The sequence below is a fragment of the Girardinichthys multiradiatus genome, chromosome 13 (assembly GCF_021462225.1).
Source record: "Girardinichthys multiradiatus isolate DD_20200921_A chromosome 13, DD_fGirMul_XY1, whole genome shotgun sequence".
NCBI lineage: Eukaryota > Metazoa > Chordata > Actinopteri > Cyprinodontiformes > Goodeidae > Girardinichthys > Girardinichthys multiradiatus.
Window position 1 is genome coordinate 11,753,729 of NC_061806.1, and position 19,902 is coordinate 11,773,630.

General features: G+C 39.5%; 1 protein-coding gene across 1 annotated transcript; it reads left to right on the forward strand.

Annotated features, from left to right (window-relative positions):
* The first annotated feature begins 1,804 nt into the window (after nt 1-1,804).
* kpna6 (karyopherin alpha 6 (importin alpha 7)) lies at nt 1,805-18,872 on the forward strand. The gene is made up of 14 exons (XM_047383710.1): nt 1,805-1,961; nt 4,292-4,425; nt 4,542-4,634; nt 4,802-4,901; nt 5,762-5,856; nt 5,982-6,113; nt 6,236-6,324; nt 6,463-6,562; nt 7,523-7,686; nt 7,784-7,862; nt 8,051-8,176; nt 10,721-10,848; nt 11,519-11,703; nt 13,752-18,872. Exons 1-14 carry the CDS (start codon nt 1,958-1,960, stop codon nt 13,937-13,939), a joined length of 1,617 nt encoding a protein of 538 aa, XP_047239666.1. The 5' UTR covers nt 1,805-1,957; the 3' UTR covers nt 13,940-18,872.
* Nucleotides 18,873-19,902: the final 1,030 nt, after the last annotated feature.

The window sequence follows — 19,902 nt, forward strand, 5'->3', positions numbered from 1 at the left end:
TTGAAATAGTAGTATTTTAACCAGGACAGACAGCAGAAGGCGTGAGGAACTTTAACCTGAGGATGCTGCAAAATGTGACCATGTGTGGTCGAACTCATTTATATCAACCATTGTTTGACTAATGGCTTATTTTAATACCTTTCTGTGACCTTTCAACCTATGTTGATACAGGACTCATTTCACTGTGGATAAAGACATTGTCTTACCATCTTTAGTCAGCATCTCCACAAGGTCTTTTGCCTTTGTTCTTGGATTGCTACACACATTTTACACAAAACATGAACATCTTTGGGACACAGAAATCCTCTTCTTCCTTAATAACAATTCACAGACACCCAGTGCATAGACTTTAAAATAAAAACCTGAGCCCAGGAGAACAGCAAACCGTGACAGGGGACCTACAACATGATTTTGGCACTAATTCAATAGTGCTGCCACAAACCCAGTAAGCATCGCTGAGCCTTTTTTGGTCTTAAATGGTTCCTTGACTGCATATTGCAGCAAGAACTTGGAAAAATTTAGAAAACAGCTTGTCAAATCTTGCATGTCAAGAGCTACGTTGGGAACTCATAGACTCCAAAGTGATTTTGCCAGAATGGTATGAAATTCCGCTAAGAATCTTAGATTACTGTTGTTCCGACAATTCATCCTATTAAATAACATTTACATACCAAAGTGGGTTTCGACCACTAAATCCAACAATACCTAGTGGTAACACTTGCCTTTTTAATGCAGTGTAACATGTTTTGATGGGTAGGGTATATTGTTAGAACAACTGTGCCTCAAAGATGATGACGACAGAATCACTGGAGATTACAAAAGAACTGTATCACACAGATGTGTTAAGTTTTGAACTGTGGGGTTTCTGTGCATTCCAGAAACGTAAGTAAAGACTGCCATTTTTATTTAAGTATTTTAATAGATCTACATAAGCACGGAAAAGAAAACAGAGTTTAAGGAAATGTCTGTATTTCCAGATTTTATTCCATATCTCATTATCTAAACCAGTGGTTCTCAATCCTGGTAATCAGGGCCCACTATCCTTATTGTTTTAGACGTGTCTCTGCTCCAGCACACTTGACTCAAATGAGTGACTTACCTCAGAATGCCATCAAGTGCTGCAAAAGCCTTTCAATCACCAATTCATTTAATTTAGGTGTGTAGCAGCAGGGAAACACCTAAAACATGAAGGACAGTGGAGTCTGAATACCAGGATTAAGGACCATTGGTCTAAAAGGTGTATCCATTCATCTGTCCATTCGTCAATCCGTCTATCCATCCGCTTCTTTTCAGTTGGTTGTTTTTGCAGGCTACGACTGTATAAATATCTGCCACACATTCAGAGTGAACTTTTGTATTTATTCTTTTTAAACAGTCAAAAAAGGACTGCGAACCCAGAAAATTTGAGTCTCTGAGACTTATGGAATTTTTAAATAAAAGAATATGTAGGAACCCCTAAAATAGTTGTAATGCAAATTTATTTGTGATACAATTAAAGGCTGTGATCTATTAAACATTTTTAATTTTCTTTATAACAATAATGAATACTATTGTATTTTTGACAATTAAAGCCCCTGTTTCAATGTATGAGAACAAACTACTGTTTTTAAATTGTCACTTGGTGCTTACATTTTGTTCATTACAGTGGGCTACATGGAAACAAACAACAAATGACAACAATTTGACGAACAAGAAATCTCTACGAAAACACCATCTAAACAAGTGCTTATATCTGTAAATATGTATATGTGTGAATCATCACTGAGGGTGAAATGTAATGTTTGTGGTACTTGGGAGACCTCTAGCGGCGAGCAGTCGGTACTATTTTTTTAACGTTTCCGTCTCCGGCAGACATATTGCTTACTGGAGCAAATTCTGGAAAGCTAGCAGTGGAGAAAAGGATTTCAACTTGATAAACATCTTCACAGCTTACTATACCTAAAACATAAACACCATAATGGGTAAGTAGTTTTCATAACTAAAAGTATTCGGTTGATTGGAGTTTATTCTGAGTAGTCCAAAGTAATTATTAGAAAAAATATTCTATGACTTTTGTGTAGCTACTTAGCTAACACGTTAGCTGTGCAGCTAAGAATGTAGCGCATGCACGCAGTTGGAAATTGTTTTACGCGTTTTAATCTGGGCTTTAATGAGCTGCCATTTATCCGTTCGGTCTTATAATACTTTTAAACTAGTTGGCACATACAAGTACCGCTGAAAACTTTTCATTTTAACAACGGGAAATAACGAGTGCTAACTTGAGAAGCTAACTTGAGAAAACTTGGCTAGGTGCTAACAACGTTAGCAACGCGTTTTACCTTTAAATTGACCGACGTAGTTTTTAACCAGAATTCTTACCATTTTCGTGAAGAAATTTGCTCCTTATCGCTAATTTTATTGTTGCATTTGTTTGTCCCTATTTGTTGTTTTTCTGTATAATTAAGCTTGGAGAATTACGTTATCAAGTTTTTTACATGTATGAGTTTGGCCTATTAACCACAGCTTAAACAAGTTGTTTGACCCGTGAATGCGCCACATTAACTTTGCAGGAGTAATTAAACGTCTCGGCGTATTTATATAATTGACCGGAGTAGTGGTTAAGGCAAAAAGGCAGAGATTTGTTAGCTTGTAGGTTAGCTTAGGTGCCTTTAGCTCTGTTATTCAGCCTCATTCCAGAAACCCGCACAGTTGCACATCATTGAGGCTCGGGTTAAAATAGATTTTCAGTCAGATTCAGGCCTATAATCTGAAAACTGTAATATATTTTAAAAACTGCTAGTATATTCTTTGTGTTCTCATATTTAATAATGCTACAAGTCGGAGTACAGCGCTAGCATTGCGTCAGGTGTCTCTTGTTTTTACCTTGGGGAACCATTTCTGGTAAATGGTTATTATGAATGATTCAACTGGTGCAGTCTGTTTACTGTTTAAATATGATCTGAAGTCAATTTAGTCATTGTGTTAAATGGTCATCTAATACCGAAATGCAGCTGCTGTCGGGAGCTAGTTGCTCCCTCACGGTGATTAAATTAATATTCAACATCATAACTGAAATTGCATATCATGCTATAGCCAGGGTTTACACACTGTCTGGAAAAAGGTAAAAAAAAATTGGATTTAGTATACAGGTCTGTATAAGTATTCTAAAATATTTGTGTTCCCCTGAAACATGCTATCCATCTGTTCATCTGTCCATTTGTTTTCCATTTGTCAATCATCCCATTTTCCTAATATCCATTCCTCCGTTTATCTAGTTATCCGATTGTCCTTCCTTCTGTTGCATTTTTTACATATTTTTTTAAAGCCTTACCAATTTAGATGTGTCTTATAAATTTACAGGGAACATTCCTGTTTATTAAAAAGACATTTGCATAAAGAACTGCATGCTTTACAGAACTGAGACGGTGGAAGTTTGAGTCTAGAAAATAATGGAAGGTATGACATAAAAATGTGAGGCACATTTTCTGCTGTAATGTGTGCATCTTCAAATTTATTCCAGGGATTTTGTTTGATCATAGGTCTGAATTTCCTTTTTATCAAAATTCTGACGTCTTTTAAAGAATGGTGGCAGAAACCTCAAAAGGTGCACACAAACTTGAAATTTTAAAGCAAGTCAAAGGTTTAGCTATATGATGCCATGAGTAAATGCAAGTCTGGTTTCCCCCTTCTGTTTTGTGTACCCCAGAGTTGTCCATGTTGTCAGTGGGATGGGGAATTTCCAGTGCAGACATGCGCTCCCAGCTGGGCTATTTTTGTTCCACCTTGCCCAAACGGCTAACAGGCCAAGCAGTTGTCACAAAGAATAGAATCCAACTAACTTGGTAGAAAAATTAGAGCAACCAGCAGCTCTCATTTTGCACTCCTGGATATACTCGCTGGCTTGTGCAGGTGGATGAAAGCAAAAAAAACTTGATAGTGGGCACCTTGTCCTGCATGGCACCAATCTCTGATAACTTTGCAATTAAAATTCATTAAATAAATGCATTCTTAATACACTCTTTACTGCTAGATGAACAGGTTATGTTCATGTGTGTATTTTTAGGGTGTTTTTTTTTTTTATAGGCTAATTTCTACAAGGCTTTTAGACAAGTGTCTGCACGCGCTCTCCCCGTCACAACCTAATATTAGAGATGAGAGAGGGGCATGAATGCAAACTTAATCTGTCACATGTTTATTCATACTTTCTTACACATGGTGTCCTCATTGAGCTTATCTCCAATATGGAAACTGTTTGCATTTGTTTCCCAGCCTAGTGTCTTAATCACATATCTGTGTTTCTCTGGGCCATCAGAACCATCCGCTAGTCCGGCCAAGGACAACTACAGGATGAACCGCTACAAGAACAAAGCACTGAATCCAGAGGAGATGAGGCGCAGGAGAGAAGAGGAGGGCATCCAACTCAGAAAACAAAAACGCGAACAGCAGGTATGTTGTTCCCTGCAGATTCTTTTTCACTCTATTTATTTTATTGTTCCTGAAGAAATACAATTTTATAGCCTTTCTTCAGCATGATCATGTTGTGTTTCTGTGGCTCTTTGCAGCTTTTCAAGAGGAGAAATGTAGATGTTCTCAATGAAGAGGAGGTCATGTTTGAGAGTCCGCTGGTGGACTCATACCTCAACTCTCCAGCAACAGTGAGTAACTATTTTTCTAATGTCTCTTGAGCAGCAAAAGTGATTTGAGGTTTTCCATGAAATGTTTCATTTGGCTGGTTTCTTTCACGTTTTTTCTGTTGATGTTAGAAAATGAGCAGTGCTGAGGTTACCAGCTACTCAGAATGCTTGTGCTTGTTCTCCTGTAGGAAGGAGTTATCACCAGAGACATGGTTGAGATGCTTTTTTCAGAAGACACAGAGCTTCAGCTCGCTACAACGCAAAAGTTCAGAAAACTACTTTCCAAAGGTGTGTACTGAGGTGTGTGTGTGTTCAACAGGGTTCTAGACAAACATTCTGATACCAGCAGAAATATGTATTTCAAAGTTCTAAGCAGTTAATCTTACCTGACGTCCTCATATTTAGCATAAATCCAGATTAGTTGGTCCTAGCCCGTAGCTAGCAGCAAGTTCCAGAAGGGCCAAGAGCAAGGCGGACCCCTGCCCTCTTATGACTAGTCCAGTCTCAAACATGTGGTTTATGTGAATACCACGTTTCACTGCCCCAAGGCAGCTGATCCGAGGTGTGAAGTTAGCGTACACGACATTACTGAAAATGGATTGTCGTCGTGTTTTAATGCAGCGTTTCTTCTTTGTTGAGACATCTATAAGACTGCATGAGTGTAGAGTAATTAAAATGTCTTTTTAAGCGCTTTTTTTAGTCACAATGCTCCAAATAACTGAATATTACAATGTGGGAATGTAAAAAACGTTTTTCTTTTATGCAAAGCAAAATGTTTCTTTTTCCATATGGAGATCATCACCTGATTCTTCATGATGTCATAAATGTGGAGCTGCAGTTTGGAGAGCCAGGATAATTTTTTTATATTAAAACTCAAACAACATTTTTCATATGCAACACCCTGTGCTTATTGATTGACAAAATGCTCCCTTTACCTCTGCAGTCTTTTTACACTCATGTTGGACATTTCACCAGTTCTCTATTCTATAGCCTGTTTATGTAATGTGACATATATAGTTACATTCATGGATGCAGTTGATTAATGTATTGAAAAGCTACTATGTGGTTGTTCTGATAACAGCCATGATTGTCATTTTGATTTTAAACAGAAACCTCTACATGTGCATTTTAATATATGTCCCTTTCAGAGCCCAACCCACCCATTGATGAAGTTATAAACACAGTGGGTGTTGTGGAGAGGTTCGTGGAGTTTCTGCAGAAGAGCACCAACTGCACACTACAGGTCAGCTCATAAAACTATAGATATGATTTTAAATGTAAAAATTGAACTGTACCCCAGAATACCTGCAAGTATTTAACTCTTTCAGTCCAGATAGCGTTGTTTTTCTGCTTTGTGTGCCGCTGCAGTTCGAAGCTGCCTGGGCCCTGACCAACATTGCATCAGGAACATCCTTGCAGACAAAGACAGTTATTGAGGCCGGAGCTGTGCCCATCTTTATCGAACTACTTAACTCAGACTTCGAGGATGTCCAAGAACAAGTAACAGTTTTTCATCTAAGATTATGGAACAATATGTTGTTGTCTTGATGCACAGTATCTGTTAGGGTCCTTCTGTTTCATATTCTGGTAAATGATGAACTGCCTTGGTGTGTGTTCTTCAGGCTGTGTGGGCTTTGGGTAATATAGCCGGGGACAGTGCAGTGTGCAGGGACTATGTGCTGAACTGCAACATCCTCACGCCGCTGTTGTTGTAAGTTGATATTCAGTTTTGTGACATTCCATGGCCAAGCCTAAACAAGCTTCTGCCTGCGACATATTTCTGTCATGATGTTATCTCACATTGTTTTGTTTTTTTGCCCGTTCCTGTTTTTTTTTGGGGTTTTTTTAGGCTTTTGACCAAATCTACTAGACTGACGATGACGAGGAATGCAGTTTGGGCTCTTTCTAATCTCTGTAGAGGCAAAAATCCTCCACCTGCTTTTGAAAAGGTAACATTTACACTGAACCTAAATGAACCTGGTTCTTCACAGTTGGAGTCTGGAGTTTGATTTTTAGCGTTTTCCAAATTTGCATAAGTAGAAATTAAAGTTGGTATTGAAAATGTTTACGTTTCCAGAAGCTGCTCCCCATCTTATCTAAAAGTAAAAATTCCATTCCTCAAAAATGAGGATCTTTTTACATACATTTCTAGTTGAATGGCCTCCTTGATTTGCAACATCAAAAATCACTTATTGTTTTGGTTTATAATATACTGAACTAACAGGTAAACTTTAATTTATTCAAAAATGTAAAACTGACATTCTCACAGCTTGGTTTGTTTGGTTTCGGTCTTTAAATCAGGGGTTAAAACTGAACTTATGGTTCCTAAACTAAGACCGAATTAGATGCAGACAAAACATCGACATTTCCACATAAACAATATAAAGACGTCAAAGATCACTGTGATTTAAAGAGTCAGTATTTATTGTAAAATAATCCCATCATTGTTTTAGAAGTGCTGATCTAAGAAGAAATGCACTGATCCAGAATCGAGAGCCATATATAACCTTGGGTTGTTTGATTATTTGTGGAACATAAGGATCATAAAACCCAACTTGGGTTCTAAAATCTGTCGGAAGAGTTTTGAATTTTTTGTCAGGGAAACTTAATTTAGAGATGGAAAAGTTTGTAGGTTCCCTGAATAAAAGGCAAACAAATGAAAACAGGATTATAATTTATATTTATTTTATCTTTGCCTTTAAAAAGTATTACAATTAGCCACATGTTGTGCACGTCTCCGGTACTGTTTAGAAGTGGTTAAGAATAAAATCTCTTGCAGTTTTAGTGAAAGTTCAGAAATCTGATGCTGTCAATCTGCTGCTCCCCTCAACCTCTGCTAGATTTGCCTTGGGTAACGCTGAGCTCACATAATGTCGGGTCAGAAACTTGTATTCATTTGTGCCGTCTAGGTTTCGCCCTGTCTGCCTGTGCTGTCCAGGCTGTTATTTAGCAGCGACCCAGACTTGCTGGCAGATGCCTGCTGGGCTCTGTCCTACCTCTCAGATGGCCCCAATGACAAGATCCAGGCGGTTATCGATTCCGGTGTCTGCAGGAGGCTCGTGGAGCTGCTCATGTAAGTTTGGGCTTCACCGTGTTTGTTCTGTCATGTTTAAATTGGAGCTACGAAAGCTTCTCCAGATTATAACTGTTACAGTCTGTCCTCTCTACAGGCACACTGACTATAAGGTGGCCTCTCCAGCCTTGAGAGCTGTTGGAAACATCGTCACTGGAGATGACATTCAGACACAGGTTTGTTTCATAAACCTTCCTGCGTCTGTTGAGCAAGCTTCTAAAAGCAGGAAAAATACAATTTTAGACACTGACTGCTTGTTGCCTGGAGCTTCATTCAGTGTCAATGGTTTATGTACATTTGGTGGATCCCTTACAGCTTGTTAAACTTGGTAAACAGTGTTCATCTGGTTATTTGTTGTGTTTAGGTTGTTTTGAACTGCTCAGCTTTACCCTGCCTGCTGCACCTCCTCAGCAGTCCTAAAGAGTCTATTCGTAAGGAAGCATGCTGGACCATCTCCAACATCACAGCAGGAAACCGAGCACAAATACAGGTGACTTTTACACATTACTGATACAGAAATGCCCTGTGAGAAACCTCCTGGTATCCTCGGGTCATAGCCCTTAGATTGAGGTTTTAGGTCTTGATGGAAGTTTTTCCCATCACTTATTTATTAAGGAAAATTAGATTTAACCAAAACCTATTTTCATTTTCAAAATCACAGCTAAGAGTTGTTTTTCAGTGCGCCTAAAGCACCTTGCAGCGGTATTCACTCTCCTTTTAACATTTTCACACATTTTGGCATTGATATCACAGTGTATCTAATTGGAAGATTATGTAATAGGCACAACACAAATCGGTGCATATCTGCGAAGTGGAGGGGAAATAATACATGGTTTCCCCAATTCTTTACAAAAGAATCCAAAAAATGTCATCAGTCACCTGATTGGTAAAAATGAGATGAGAGAAACATGAGAGGCCAGAAATGTAGCTTTGCCATAAGGGTTGTGTGGTTGCTCATCATCCTGAGCACACCAGCACCCATCAATTTTGGCATCAGTCTCATATCCTCCACGGTAACGAGGGTCGAGGATAGTGCATTTTCGCATTAATTTACGCACTGATTCGGATTCATATTTGGCCTCTAGCTTTTGTAGAATTCCAGTTTTGATTGACTTTGTTAGCTGGAGGTCGTTTTCTGACACAGCCAACACATTGTCCCTGCATAGCTGGAGTATGGGGAGGATAGAAGAACTGGTCACATAATGTTCTCCTGACAAAATATCAGTGAAGTCACCGACTGGTTTCAGTGAACAGCTTTCAAGACGTCTGTGTTCTGCCAGGTCAGGGACAGGCTGCTCCTTCTGTCGTCAGACAAGACGCGTCTGATCCCCTGGGCCTGCTCCAGGACGCGCTCCACCATTGCCAGTTTGGAGCCCCAGCAAGTTGCGCAGTCCTGCCGATGGATGGAATAATTAATAAACAAATGAATTAATAGCTGAATAAGCAATTGCATGAATGGATAAATTAATAAATGAATGAATAAATAAGCCTGTTAATGTATATGATTCTATTCTTAGATCGCCTACATAACAGATTCAGATATTTAGATACAAATTTCTGCTTACCGTTATGAGACTATGTTCTGGGAGTCCCAACTCAACTTGCTTCTTGTGTTGTTCACTTTTACGTTGCCAGCTGTGTGAAAATGCCCCGACAATACAACGGCACACTCCGAGGGCGCGCTTGGTTTTTTGCCTATTATCCTGCAATGCATTTGTGACAGCCAGGTTTAGATTGTGACCGAAGCAGTTAAGCCACGGCCACTCCAGGGACCTGATTGCGGCCAAAATGTTGGCGGCGTTGTCAGTGGTTATGGCTGAAAGGTTTTTTTCTCGTCAAGTTGCCAGTCCTGAAGTGCAGCTCTGAGCGCTGCAGCAAGGTTGTCCGCCGTATGACTCTCAGGAAAATATGTTGTCTGGAGGCATTTGGATTCAAGTTTCCACTCAGGTGTAATGGTGTGGATAGTCAGGGACATATATGGAGTCATGTTAATAGACGACCACATGTCAGTTTTTAAAGAATAACTGTCGGCCTCTGACAGCAGTACTTGAACCTCGTCTCTAACTTTAATATATAAATGTGGGACGGCTGTTTGTGAGAAATGTTTCCATCCAGGTAGCTCGTACTGGGCATCTAGGACCTTTACCATGTCTTTAAAGGACTTTTTTTCTCCACCTTGTGGAAAGAGACCATTTCCTTCGCCAAGTATTTTGTCACTGCATCTGTGCAGGTTTTCCAACGGACACTGTCCCTTTTGTACTTCGTTGTTTTCCCGAAGGCTCCTATTATTGTCGGCTGTGTATAAGTGGCGGTGGACTTAGTTGTGGTTGGTCTTGGTCCTGCATCGTTATCAGTGGGAGGTGTTGAAACGGTTGCACTTATTGAACATCCTCGCAGCAGTGAGTGGATGGTTAACTCTGAGATGCGTCCGTAGGTTCGACGTGTTTCCGTCTCTCGCAGTCACCTTTTTATTACATAATTTACATATTGCCTCATCAGTATTTACTGGCTCCCCCTTCTCATTTGCTGGGAACCCGAAATATTGCCAGACTGCTTAAGTCGTGTTCTTCTTAGCGACGAGGTCACTCGGTGTGCGACTTGCCATCTTACTCTCTCTCGCTCTCCTTCACGCTGTCATGTGACGACGTCACGTTCATAAACTTTATCAAACGTCTCACTACTGTGGAAATTCAACCACATATAAGTGCTGCTGGACAGAATCATTTTTATGTATTGATTTAATTATCTTATATTTCTTCCTTATCTCCTTTTATTTTTTTTAATGACGGCATTGAAACTGATACCCTATTACCGCCCAACCCTAATTGACGGGGCTGTTTTAATCAGGGTGTAGGTAGTCAGCTCCACTGTAACGGCAGTAATTTTGACACTTGATTTAATACATCAAGCCTAAATATTCCAAATTTGTCTGTTAATCAGAAATCAGGCATGCCTTAAAGAAACAAGCACTGTAAGGTGTGCCTGGTTTGCTTCATGACTCCTAACCATGAACTGATTGTATATTCCTTTCTAGACGGTGATTGATGCCAACATCTTTCCAGTACTCATTGAAATTTTGCAGAAAGCAGAATTCAGAACCAGAAAAGAAGCTGCCTGGGCCATTACCAACGCTACATCTGGAGGAACACCAGAACAGATCAGGTGAGACTGAAATAAAATATTTTACACTCCGTCTTCACTGTTCAATGAATTACCAGTTTGATATAGTGAAGCCTGCTTTTGTTCATGTTTTCCTCTCTTTTCTCAGTCAGCACTTTCCTTCTGTTGGGAAATTGGTTTTGATGCAATCTATGGTTCAGGAAGTGAACTGGCAACTTAAGCTAACTTACAGCAGGGTGCTGCGTTTCATACCACAGCATGCAGGCTCTTAGCATGCCTTATATTTTCTGCTAATAAGTTCTTTATTAATAACAAGCAGGTTGATAGTAGGTCCATATACCCATGGTTTAAATGTGGCTCCAAAAATATTCAGCTCTTCATTTATTTAGGTTTATTCAGGGATCCTAACCAAATGGAAATGGAGTGTCATATAACACTTTCTGTAAATAATATACACATAACGTGGATCATTTTCAAGATTTGGGGATTTGTATGTGCATTTTTCCAATAAGTTATATAAAAAACAGCAAAGTACCAAGAGAAATAAAGTGATCGACAGTGATTACGTACCTGGATACGAAATAGTTTACAGATAACAAATGGAAGTGAAGGAGGCTGTATTTTAAAACTCAACGTCAAGAGAAATCATATTTAGTCCTAATCTGAAAGATGTTTCCATATTAACCATCTTTGTGTTACTGTTTGTATTCAGGTATCTGGTGAATCTGGGCTGCATCAAACCCCTGTGTGATCTGCTGACCGTGATGGACTCTAAGATTGTTCAGGTGGCTCTGAATGGGCTGGAAAACATCCTGAGGCTGGGAGAGCAGGAGGCCAAGCAGGAGAACAACGGCACCGGAGTGAATCCTTACTGCAGCCTCATCGAAGAAGCCTACGGTACTCTACACACAAATATGACCACCGGCAATCTTTATAATGCTGCATGCAGGGCTTTTTTCACTGTCCAACTTACTGCTTTACATGACGGATATACTCATGCTGCTGAATTATTGTAAAGATTAGCACAATTCTTCTGTTCAATACTGAAATCATGATTGCCTAGATTACTCGTCGACTTTAGGAGCACACTGCACTTACAAAACAAATTTCTCGATCTTTCCGTACTTTTTATATATATATATATATATATATATATATATATATATATATATATTTCATGAATTTCATGTTTTACATTGTAGCCTGTTTTCTTTCCCCCCACCTCAGTTTATAACATTTAAAGAATTTACAAAAAATCCCCCGAATAGCAAAATATCCCTTATTTGATTTCAAAAAACGCATCATAAGAAATGTTTGGTCCATTCAATGACTTCTGTAGCTGAACTAACTAAAACAGGGACCAGAAGGAAGTGGAAGAGTTTAGTTCGTCAGTTAAAGCCCAAAAACAAATGTTTTGATATTTGGGGTTTGATACAGGCTTCTCCACATATAGGAAGTTATAGGGGCAGCGCACTATGGCGCTCTTCTTATTTGGGTAATTACATTGTTTTTGTGATTGTTTAAACAGAAATGGGAAATCTAAATTTGAGAAAATTGCACAACCCTAAATTTAAACCATCATAAACATGATCCACCTCTTAGCTCCCTGTGGTCATTCAGAAATCACAGGTGGAGACGGCGATGCTCTTCACAGCTATGAGCTTTTACAGATGAAGGGGCGTACACACCACCCCAGGTGACCTCCCGATCTGTGTAGCAGTGGATGAATGTGTGAACAATTGACTGTGATAGGGTGAATGTTGCTTTTAGTGTAAAGTGGTCATAACTAGAACCGTGCTTCATACATTCAGTCCATTTACACTTTTAAATCCTGCAGCTAGCTGCAAACCGTACTTCATCACCTCGACCCGCAAAGTTGGCTTGCCACTATAAAAGTTAGCTGATGTGAGGCTGTCACAACCTCGCTAGGAAGGTCAGGGGGGAGGTGGTTGCGACCTTTTTTTATTTTGCTCACCTAAAAAATTACAAGTTATTCCTTTTTTTTACAAGAGCATTTGAAAATAATAATAGCTGTGTACTCTTCATATTTGAGAAGTCTGAATTAGTGTCATGTGTTAGACTGTAAAACCTGTCATTCAATGACTGCGTCTCTGCAGGAGCCTTAAGAAGGCTCTATATGGTGATCGATCTTTTCTATTAGAATCAGAGGCTTTGTCAAACTGTGTGTGAGATGGCCGTCAGCAATGCCCCGCTCTGAAGTTCAACAGGATTTTGCTTATAATTTCAGACACACACAAAATAAAGTTGACATTTTAAACTCGTTAGCATCTCATATGAGAAATTAGCATGGCTAGCATTACTAACTGCTGACAGCAGTCTTTGTGTGTCTGGAGAGTAAGTACGAATCCATCATGTTCCACGACGAAAAGATTTGAACTGTTCTAAAGGATGAAATGAAGCAATTTTCCTGTAATACATTTAGTTTCCTGTGACCTGCTGACGTTGAGCCCCCCGTTTAAAAAGCAACCGACATTTATCCACAGATATTAGTTTAGGTTTCAAAAGCTTCTAATAGCTTTTGTGCTTGCTCTCGCCTTATTTCTAAGCCTTTCTGATAATGACAATAGTCTTCTTCACTCAGTAACAACTTCCCAGCCTAAGAGGGTTGTCGGCACTTCCATATACGGTTCGTTCACCAATCAGAAAAATGTTTCTCCCTGGCTGATCAGGATCGATCTCGTGTTAAATCGACCAATTCCGGCCACCAGCTAATATCTCTCTGTTTATAATGTTGCATTTTCTGTTTTATTTTAGGAAATATGAAAGTTAAGTTCATATCTCAGCCGATTAAAAATGATTTCAATCCGTACTGTAGGGAGATCTCAGTCTGTACATTATTATTATTATTATTATTATTATTAAGAAATTGATTGTCAAAAACAGGTTTCAAGCTCATCACTGTGCTTATTTCTATTGTTTTACAGGACTAGACAAGATTGAGTTCCTCCAGAGCCACGACAACCAGGAGATCTACCAGAAGGCATTTGACCTAATCGAGCGCTACTTTGGTGTGGAGGATGAAGACAGCAGCCTAGCTCCTCAGGTGGACCAAGCCAACCAGCAGTTCCTTTTCCCTCAGCAAGAAGCTCCCATGGAGGGCTTCCAGCTCTAAGTCTTCTTAAGTACACCACTTACCCCTGTCCCATCTGTATACTCCCCCATTTTGTGGAAGGCCCCGTGATGCCCGAGTCATGCCACTGTGCTCCCTTGCCTGATCTCTCCAAGCACACACACAAAAACCCGCTCTGTGGAGGAAAGCTTAAACTGTCGTCCCCCTTAAGCCCCGAAACCACCCTCTACATCCATGATTTCCCTCCAGTGGACAAATAGCTCACAGGGCAGAAATTTCTTTCTTTCTTGGCTATTGGGAGCATTTCTCACAAACTAATAACCCAGTCGGGGAACTTATCAGCCGAGACCCTAAAGTGGTGTACGACGTGCACATCCGGATTTCTTCCTGCCGTTTGATAGCTCTTAGATCCTGTCACCGGCAATAACCGTAGTTAAGATCTTTATCTAAATTTCTGTCCCAGTGGGACATTCCTGTTTTTTGGATTACCCATGCATCCCCCTCGCAGTCCACAAACAGGGGCCACTTGAGGCGAAGTATGCCCAGTTTATGACGTCAGTCTTGATTTTTGTGCAATTCAAAATAGGCAGAACCTTTTCCCCTTTTTTAGTTTTTAATATTTACCTCTAACCCTTATTTATCTTCTCCGTTATAGCTATTTTTCTTCTTCTGTAAATGGAAGTTATTTTTGTTTTGTTTCTACAAAGAGATGCCCCGACTGTTCGGCTTAGGGCTGGTTTAAACCTGCGGCCCAAGCTAAAGATGACTTTAAGGTTGTAAGGGGAAGGGATAGATGGGGAGATTTGGGTAACGGAATAAACGGAACCTAGGAAGGACTGTGATTGGGATTCTGGTAAAGGTTTAGAAGTTTTCTTTAACCATTTAAAGAAATCCACGTTTTTTTGAGGGTGGGATATTTGAATATCCTATATTTGTGTGCTGTGTTAATAACATTTGAATTATAAAGTGATCTATTAAACAAGGCATAGTTTAGGATTTAAGGTGGAGCAGAGTCTGCTGCAGCAGCAAACCTAACTTATTTTTATATCTGGCTGCATTTAATGGATTGCAGAAATTAAAAAAGAAGGTGGAAAACCTCTTGCAGTAGTGAAAATGTCCTAGTTTAGTGGTTCCACTGAACCCCCAGTGTAAATGCCCCCCCTGTTTCCAGTTGTATGGTGGGGTCTCTGCATGGAGTCCTATTACCCTGCCTACAGTCACAGAGGATCCCTGGCCAATCACAACTAGTTGGTACAGAGAAGGGGAGGTGAAGCACTGCGAAGTGTTTCTTGTTGACAACATTTTGGGGTTCGAAGAAGAAGCTGGGGTATAACATGATAACGTTAGGTGGTGTTAATAGTGATAGTTTAGTGACCACGGTGGTGTTTTCTTTAGTGGTAGACTTGATAAATAGCCTCTGGCATTCGATATCACTATTATCTTTGAGGAATGGAGATGAAAACTGCTAATGACTTTGCATGGGGCAGTTGCGTTAAGTGTGGGTGGTGTTCATGTAAATAGCCTCTCCTCTGCCCAGCTAGCAAAACATCTGCTGCTTCTGTTTGGGTCTGACAGCTGGAGGTTTTGGACATATCTCTGAAGAGAAGTGACAAGCCTAACTGCAACAAAAATTCAAGTATGGAAATAGACGTATATTTGGATTTTGATGTATTTGCATTAAATATATCTTTACGTACACTTCATGCACACTTGCATACAACATCAGCTGAAACACACATCACACAGACAAGTGGCTAGAAGCAAAAACTAGCTTCCATTTAAAAAAAACAAAAAACCAAACAAAAAAACAACTTAAGTTTCTTAAAGGGGTAAAAATTGACTGAGTGCAAACCTTATCCTTAGTTACTTTTTTCTGTAGTAATAAGTTAATATTTTTGTTGAGCTGAATTGCTAAAATGAAGAGTTTCTTTATGTGAAAAGCAAACTGCGGATTCTTGTAGTTGTTTCTAGCCACAGGACTTGTGATGGTTGAGATTAGCCGAGCTAACGCTGACCACGGATTGGCTCTGCTTCTAATAAGGCCAATCACTGGTCAGCATTGAGGCGCTGTAGATGAAGTAGAAGTGTGCTCGTGTGAGTTTATGACTGACGGGCGCTGTGTGAGGGAGTAGGTCCATGGACTTGATCAAAGAGGACGTCCTAACCAGAGTCTGGAGCTGCTGTTTTGTGGATTACTGAAGTGCTCAAATGTAAAGGATGGAAGATGAACCCAATCAGGTTTCTTTAAAGTAACCAAATAAAACAATCTCCTAAGGATTATTTTGACTTTTTTTTTTGAAACCCAAAGTGGTAAACGTTATTGGAAAAATTATTACAGTTGCAGTTGGAGGTTTATATCCACTCGTGGTGCCGTGTTAATTTTGGGGCTTTTGAGTTTATGGAATGATGATGCGATTTATGACGGCAACAATTTTTCACAATTTGTTTTACAAGTTCCAGTTTATAGTAGATTTTTGTCTAATGAAGGCAGTCTGAAATCTGTCTACAGGTTGAAAAGTATACATCCCCTCCCTCACCACCACTTATATCTGAGTAACTTACCCATAGCAGGTTGCAGAAAAAGCCATGACCAAACTTTTGGCATAGTGCTGGCTGAATATATGAATGCTTTTTATTTTATCCTAAATGTATTTAAACTGGTTGGTTTCCTAGCAAAGACCTTGCTTTCAAGCATATTTCATATGTTTTCTGCTGGGTTGAAGCTGGGGCCATGCCAGAAGCTTAATGTTGGCTTGTATTTTCATTTGGTTTGTGATCATTGTCAGTTTGGATACCCAATTGTCCAGGTTTTAACCATCTAGATGTTGATTTGAGATGAAGTGGGACATTTTGGAGGTTTTTCCTCTGTCTTTATTATCCCTGTTCACCAGGATCCTGGCATGATGCTGCCACCACCATTTTTAACAGCTGATTGTGTGTTCTTGAGTTCGGAAGCTTCAACACGTCTTCTAGCTGCAAATTTCCATCTAGCTTCAAGTTGTGGAGTTTGGAACAGGAGCTTCTTTCTTGATTGGCCTGGTTCCTAAACATTACAACCTGTTGCCACCCGTCTGAGAATGAACCCACGATAAATTCAAACTGATGTACCTACATACCTACAAAGTTGTTCCTATTAGTCCAGGCTGGACAAACAATGCTTCAAAGGCATCATCAAAACCCCCAGATTAAAGTGGCACTCATGACTGAAAATAAGCCTTTGACTGGATTTCTCATATGCCTCTACAGTGTTGCACCATTCTGTACCATTAAATCTTTACTGAGTTTTATAATACGAGTGCTCCTGGCCGACATGAAAAGTCAAATCATGAATTAAGCAACATCTTACCTCTACCCGACAGAAGTGTAGAGCAGAATTTAGACCTTTGGTTTCCTGGCCAATTCTGTGCTTGGCCTACAAAAATAATGCCAGAATTGCAATATATATATATATATATAAAAAACATAAATCATTGCATCAACGAGGAAAACAAATGTTTATATTTCTTAAAAATCAAAATGCACTCCTGCTCACTAAAGTGCCAATCCGACCAACAAAGACTGGAGGATCTTACGTTTCTGTCTTTGACTTGTAGATTATTTCCTTATATCTTTATTTACTTGAATGTGCACGTTTCTGTGCAAACCATTGCTGCTCTATTTCCTTACCTTTCAAGTTACATTATTTGCCATAGTTTCTTAAAGTGGCATTCTTTAACAATGATGTCTAATTATCTGGAGGGGGGACTGACTTGACAGCATAAAACTGATGTTTTTCATCCATTCTTTTCATTGACGCGACGCCTTCTGTGGCTCTTGTAGTGGTTTTCACTATGTAGCTAAGCTGTAGATGTAGGGAATCGTACCACTGGTTTCTGCTCAGACCAGTGCCACCTTTAACATTTTCTTTAAAGTTGAGGACCCCATTGGACGAAAAGTAGAATATCGCAGCACTTCAGTAATAACACATGATGCAAATATATGCATAGAAATGGCTATCATAGCAGACTTATGCAGGCACCAATCTCACTGCCAGTTAGTTTACCAAAGTTTTGTGATCCTCATCGCATTTTTAGTCCCTGAGAGAAAAACCCTTTCGGTTTGCTCCCAAATTTAGGCCCAGTTTTACGTATTCTCCATCTAATCTAATTCAGAAGACTGCAATCAAAGCTCAGAGATGGCGGCACCCAGAGGGGGAAAGGCCCACCTACACGAGCCTGATCTCATGTGATTGAAATCATGTACCTACATACATGAAATTGCGTGATTTTTTTTTTTTTTTTTCTGAGTTTTAGAATTTGGGATTCAGGAAAAGTGCAGCAATTTACATTGAAAAGTGTTATAATTTAGCTATGTATGTTCTGATACATTGACAGGGATTTAAATACAATTCTAATCACTTCTGAGAAGTGGAGAAAAAAAGCCTCCGTAGAACTTGTAACAGGATGAATTAAGCAAAAAATAAATAAAAGAATAATAGGTGGTGATGAGCAAAAATCACTTTAAAAAAAAAGTGATCTAACTTGTCTTCCGTCCTGGACGCTGTTGGTGTCTTTATGAAAATCTAAAGCCAGGCTTGGCTTAATCAAATAACGTCTATGCTGCAAATGTTTACAATGCTCCTCGTTTGTAAAGTACTATTTGTACGGCATCACTAACCAGTCCTGATACATCCTCTTTTCCGGTCCTCTCATTTCTCTCTCGTATTCGTTTCCTCTTTGCTTGTCGACTCTTTTCTTTTGCTCCAAATTAACCATGCTATACTGTGACTCGACTGGACTTTTACCGACGGTATGAATGAGTGACGAGAAACTAACACACTTCAGCTGAACATGACACACAAACATAAAACATGGAGGGAAAAAAATAACGCATACAGGAGACTGCAACGATATTAGAGATGTAACGAAACTGTATTAAATTTAAAATTGTTGAGGAAATACTGTACAAAACAAATAAAGTTATGTTTCAACCCTTTCATGTATGTTCTTCATTCTTGTTGCTGTCTGCCAGTAAAGGAGGGGAAACTGGACCACCGGAGAAGCATTCTAGTCTCAGATCTGGTAATCCTGCATGAAATAGTTCTTGATTTGGTTTTCAAAAAGCAGTGATGCATACAGTGCAAAGAAAATGGTGCATGTTAAGATTTCAAAAGGTTTTGCAAGAAAAATCCAATGTTCTATGCATTTGATTTAAGCCCCCATATAATCCAGTGCAACCACCTCTCACCCAATTAGTAAATAGTCCTTTTGTGTAATTCAGTGCCAGCATAAACGCAGCTATGCTGTGAAGACCAGAGGTTTGTTACAGAACGATAGTGAACAAGCGTTATGAAGACTGAGTAATAAGGCAAGTTTAAAGCACAGTTGGGTTATAAAACAGGCTTCAAACATCTTGAGCACTGTTTAATCCATCTGAAAATAGAAAGGCCGTAGAACGATTGCAAACCTGCAAAAACATGAATGACAGGTCAGGCAAGGAGAGCATTGATCAGAGAGGCACTCAGGCAAGGAGAGTAAATGTTTTGGTTGTCAATGTAATGCTGTGGAGATACTTTAGCAGTTACAGAAAAACTGGTCAGAATTGATCTAAAGATGGATGGAGCTATTTGCAAAGCAATCTCTGAGGTTTGTCAGAGGCTGAAGAAGACCGGAAACTATGGTGAAGGCCCTAGCTTTCAGAAGCAAGTTGAAAAACTTTACATTCAAGGGTACTGAAGTCTTTGAAAGGCCCAGTCAAAGTCTGGATCTGAAAACTATTGAAAGTGGCAATGAGATCTAAAAATTCCGGTTCACATAGGCTTTCCATTTGGTATGTTAAGCTATTTTGCAAAGAAGAATGGGCAATAATTTTAAGTCTAGATGTGCAAAGCCAGTAGACACAAAAGCAGCAGTGACTGCCTCAAAAATGAAGCCGAAAACTTAAGCATGCCACACTTAAAAAAATGTAAACCATGCTTCAATTTCCTTCTACCTCATAGTTCTACTTTCTATTGGGCTATGATATAA

Coding starts and splice junctions, on each gene's coding strand:
- kpna6 (XM_047383710.1), top strand. Junction 4,902..5,761: donor CAGAAAACTACTTTCCAAAG/GTGTGTACTGAG, acceptor TGTCCCTTTCAG/AGCCCAACCCACCCATTGAT. Junction 6,114..6,235: donor TCGAGGATGTCCAAGAACAA/GTAACAGTTTTT, acceptor TGTGTTCTTCAG/GCTGTGTGGGCTTTGGGTAA.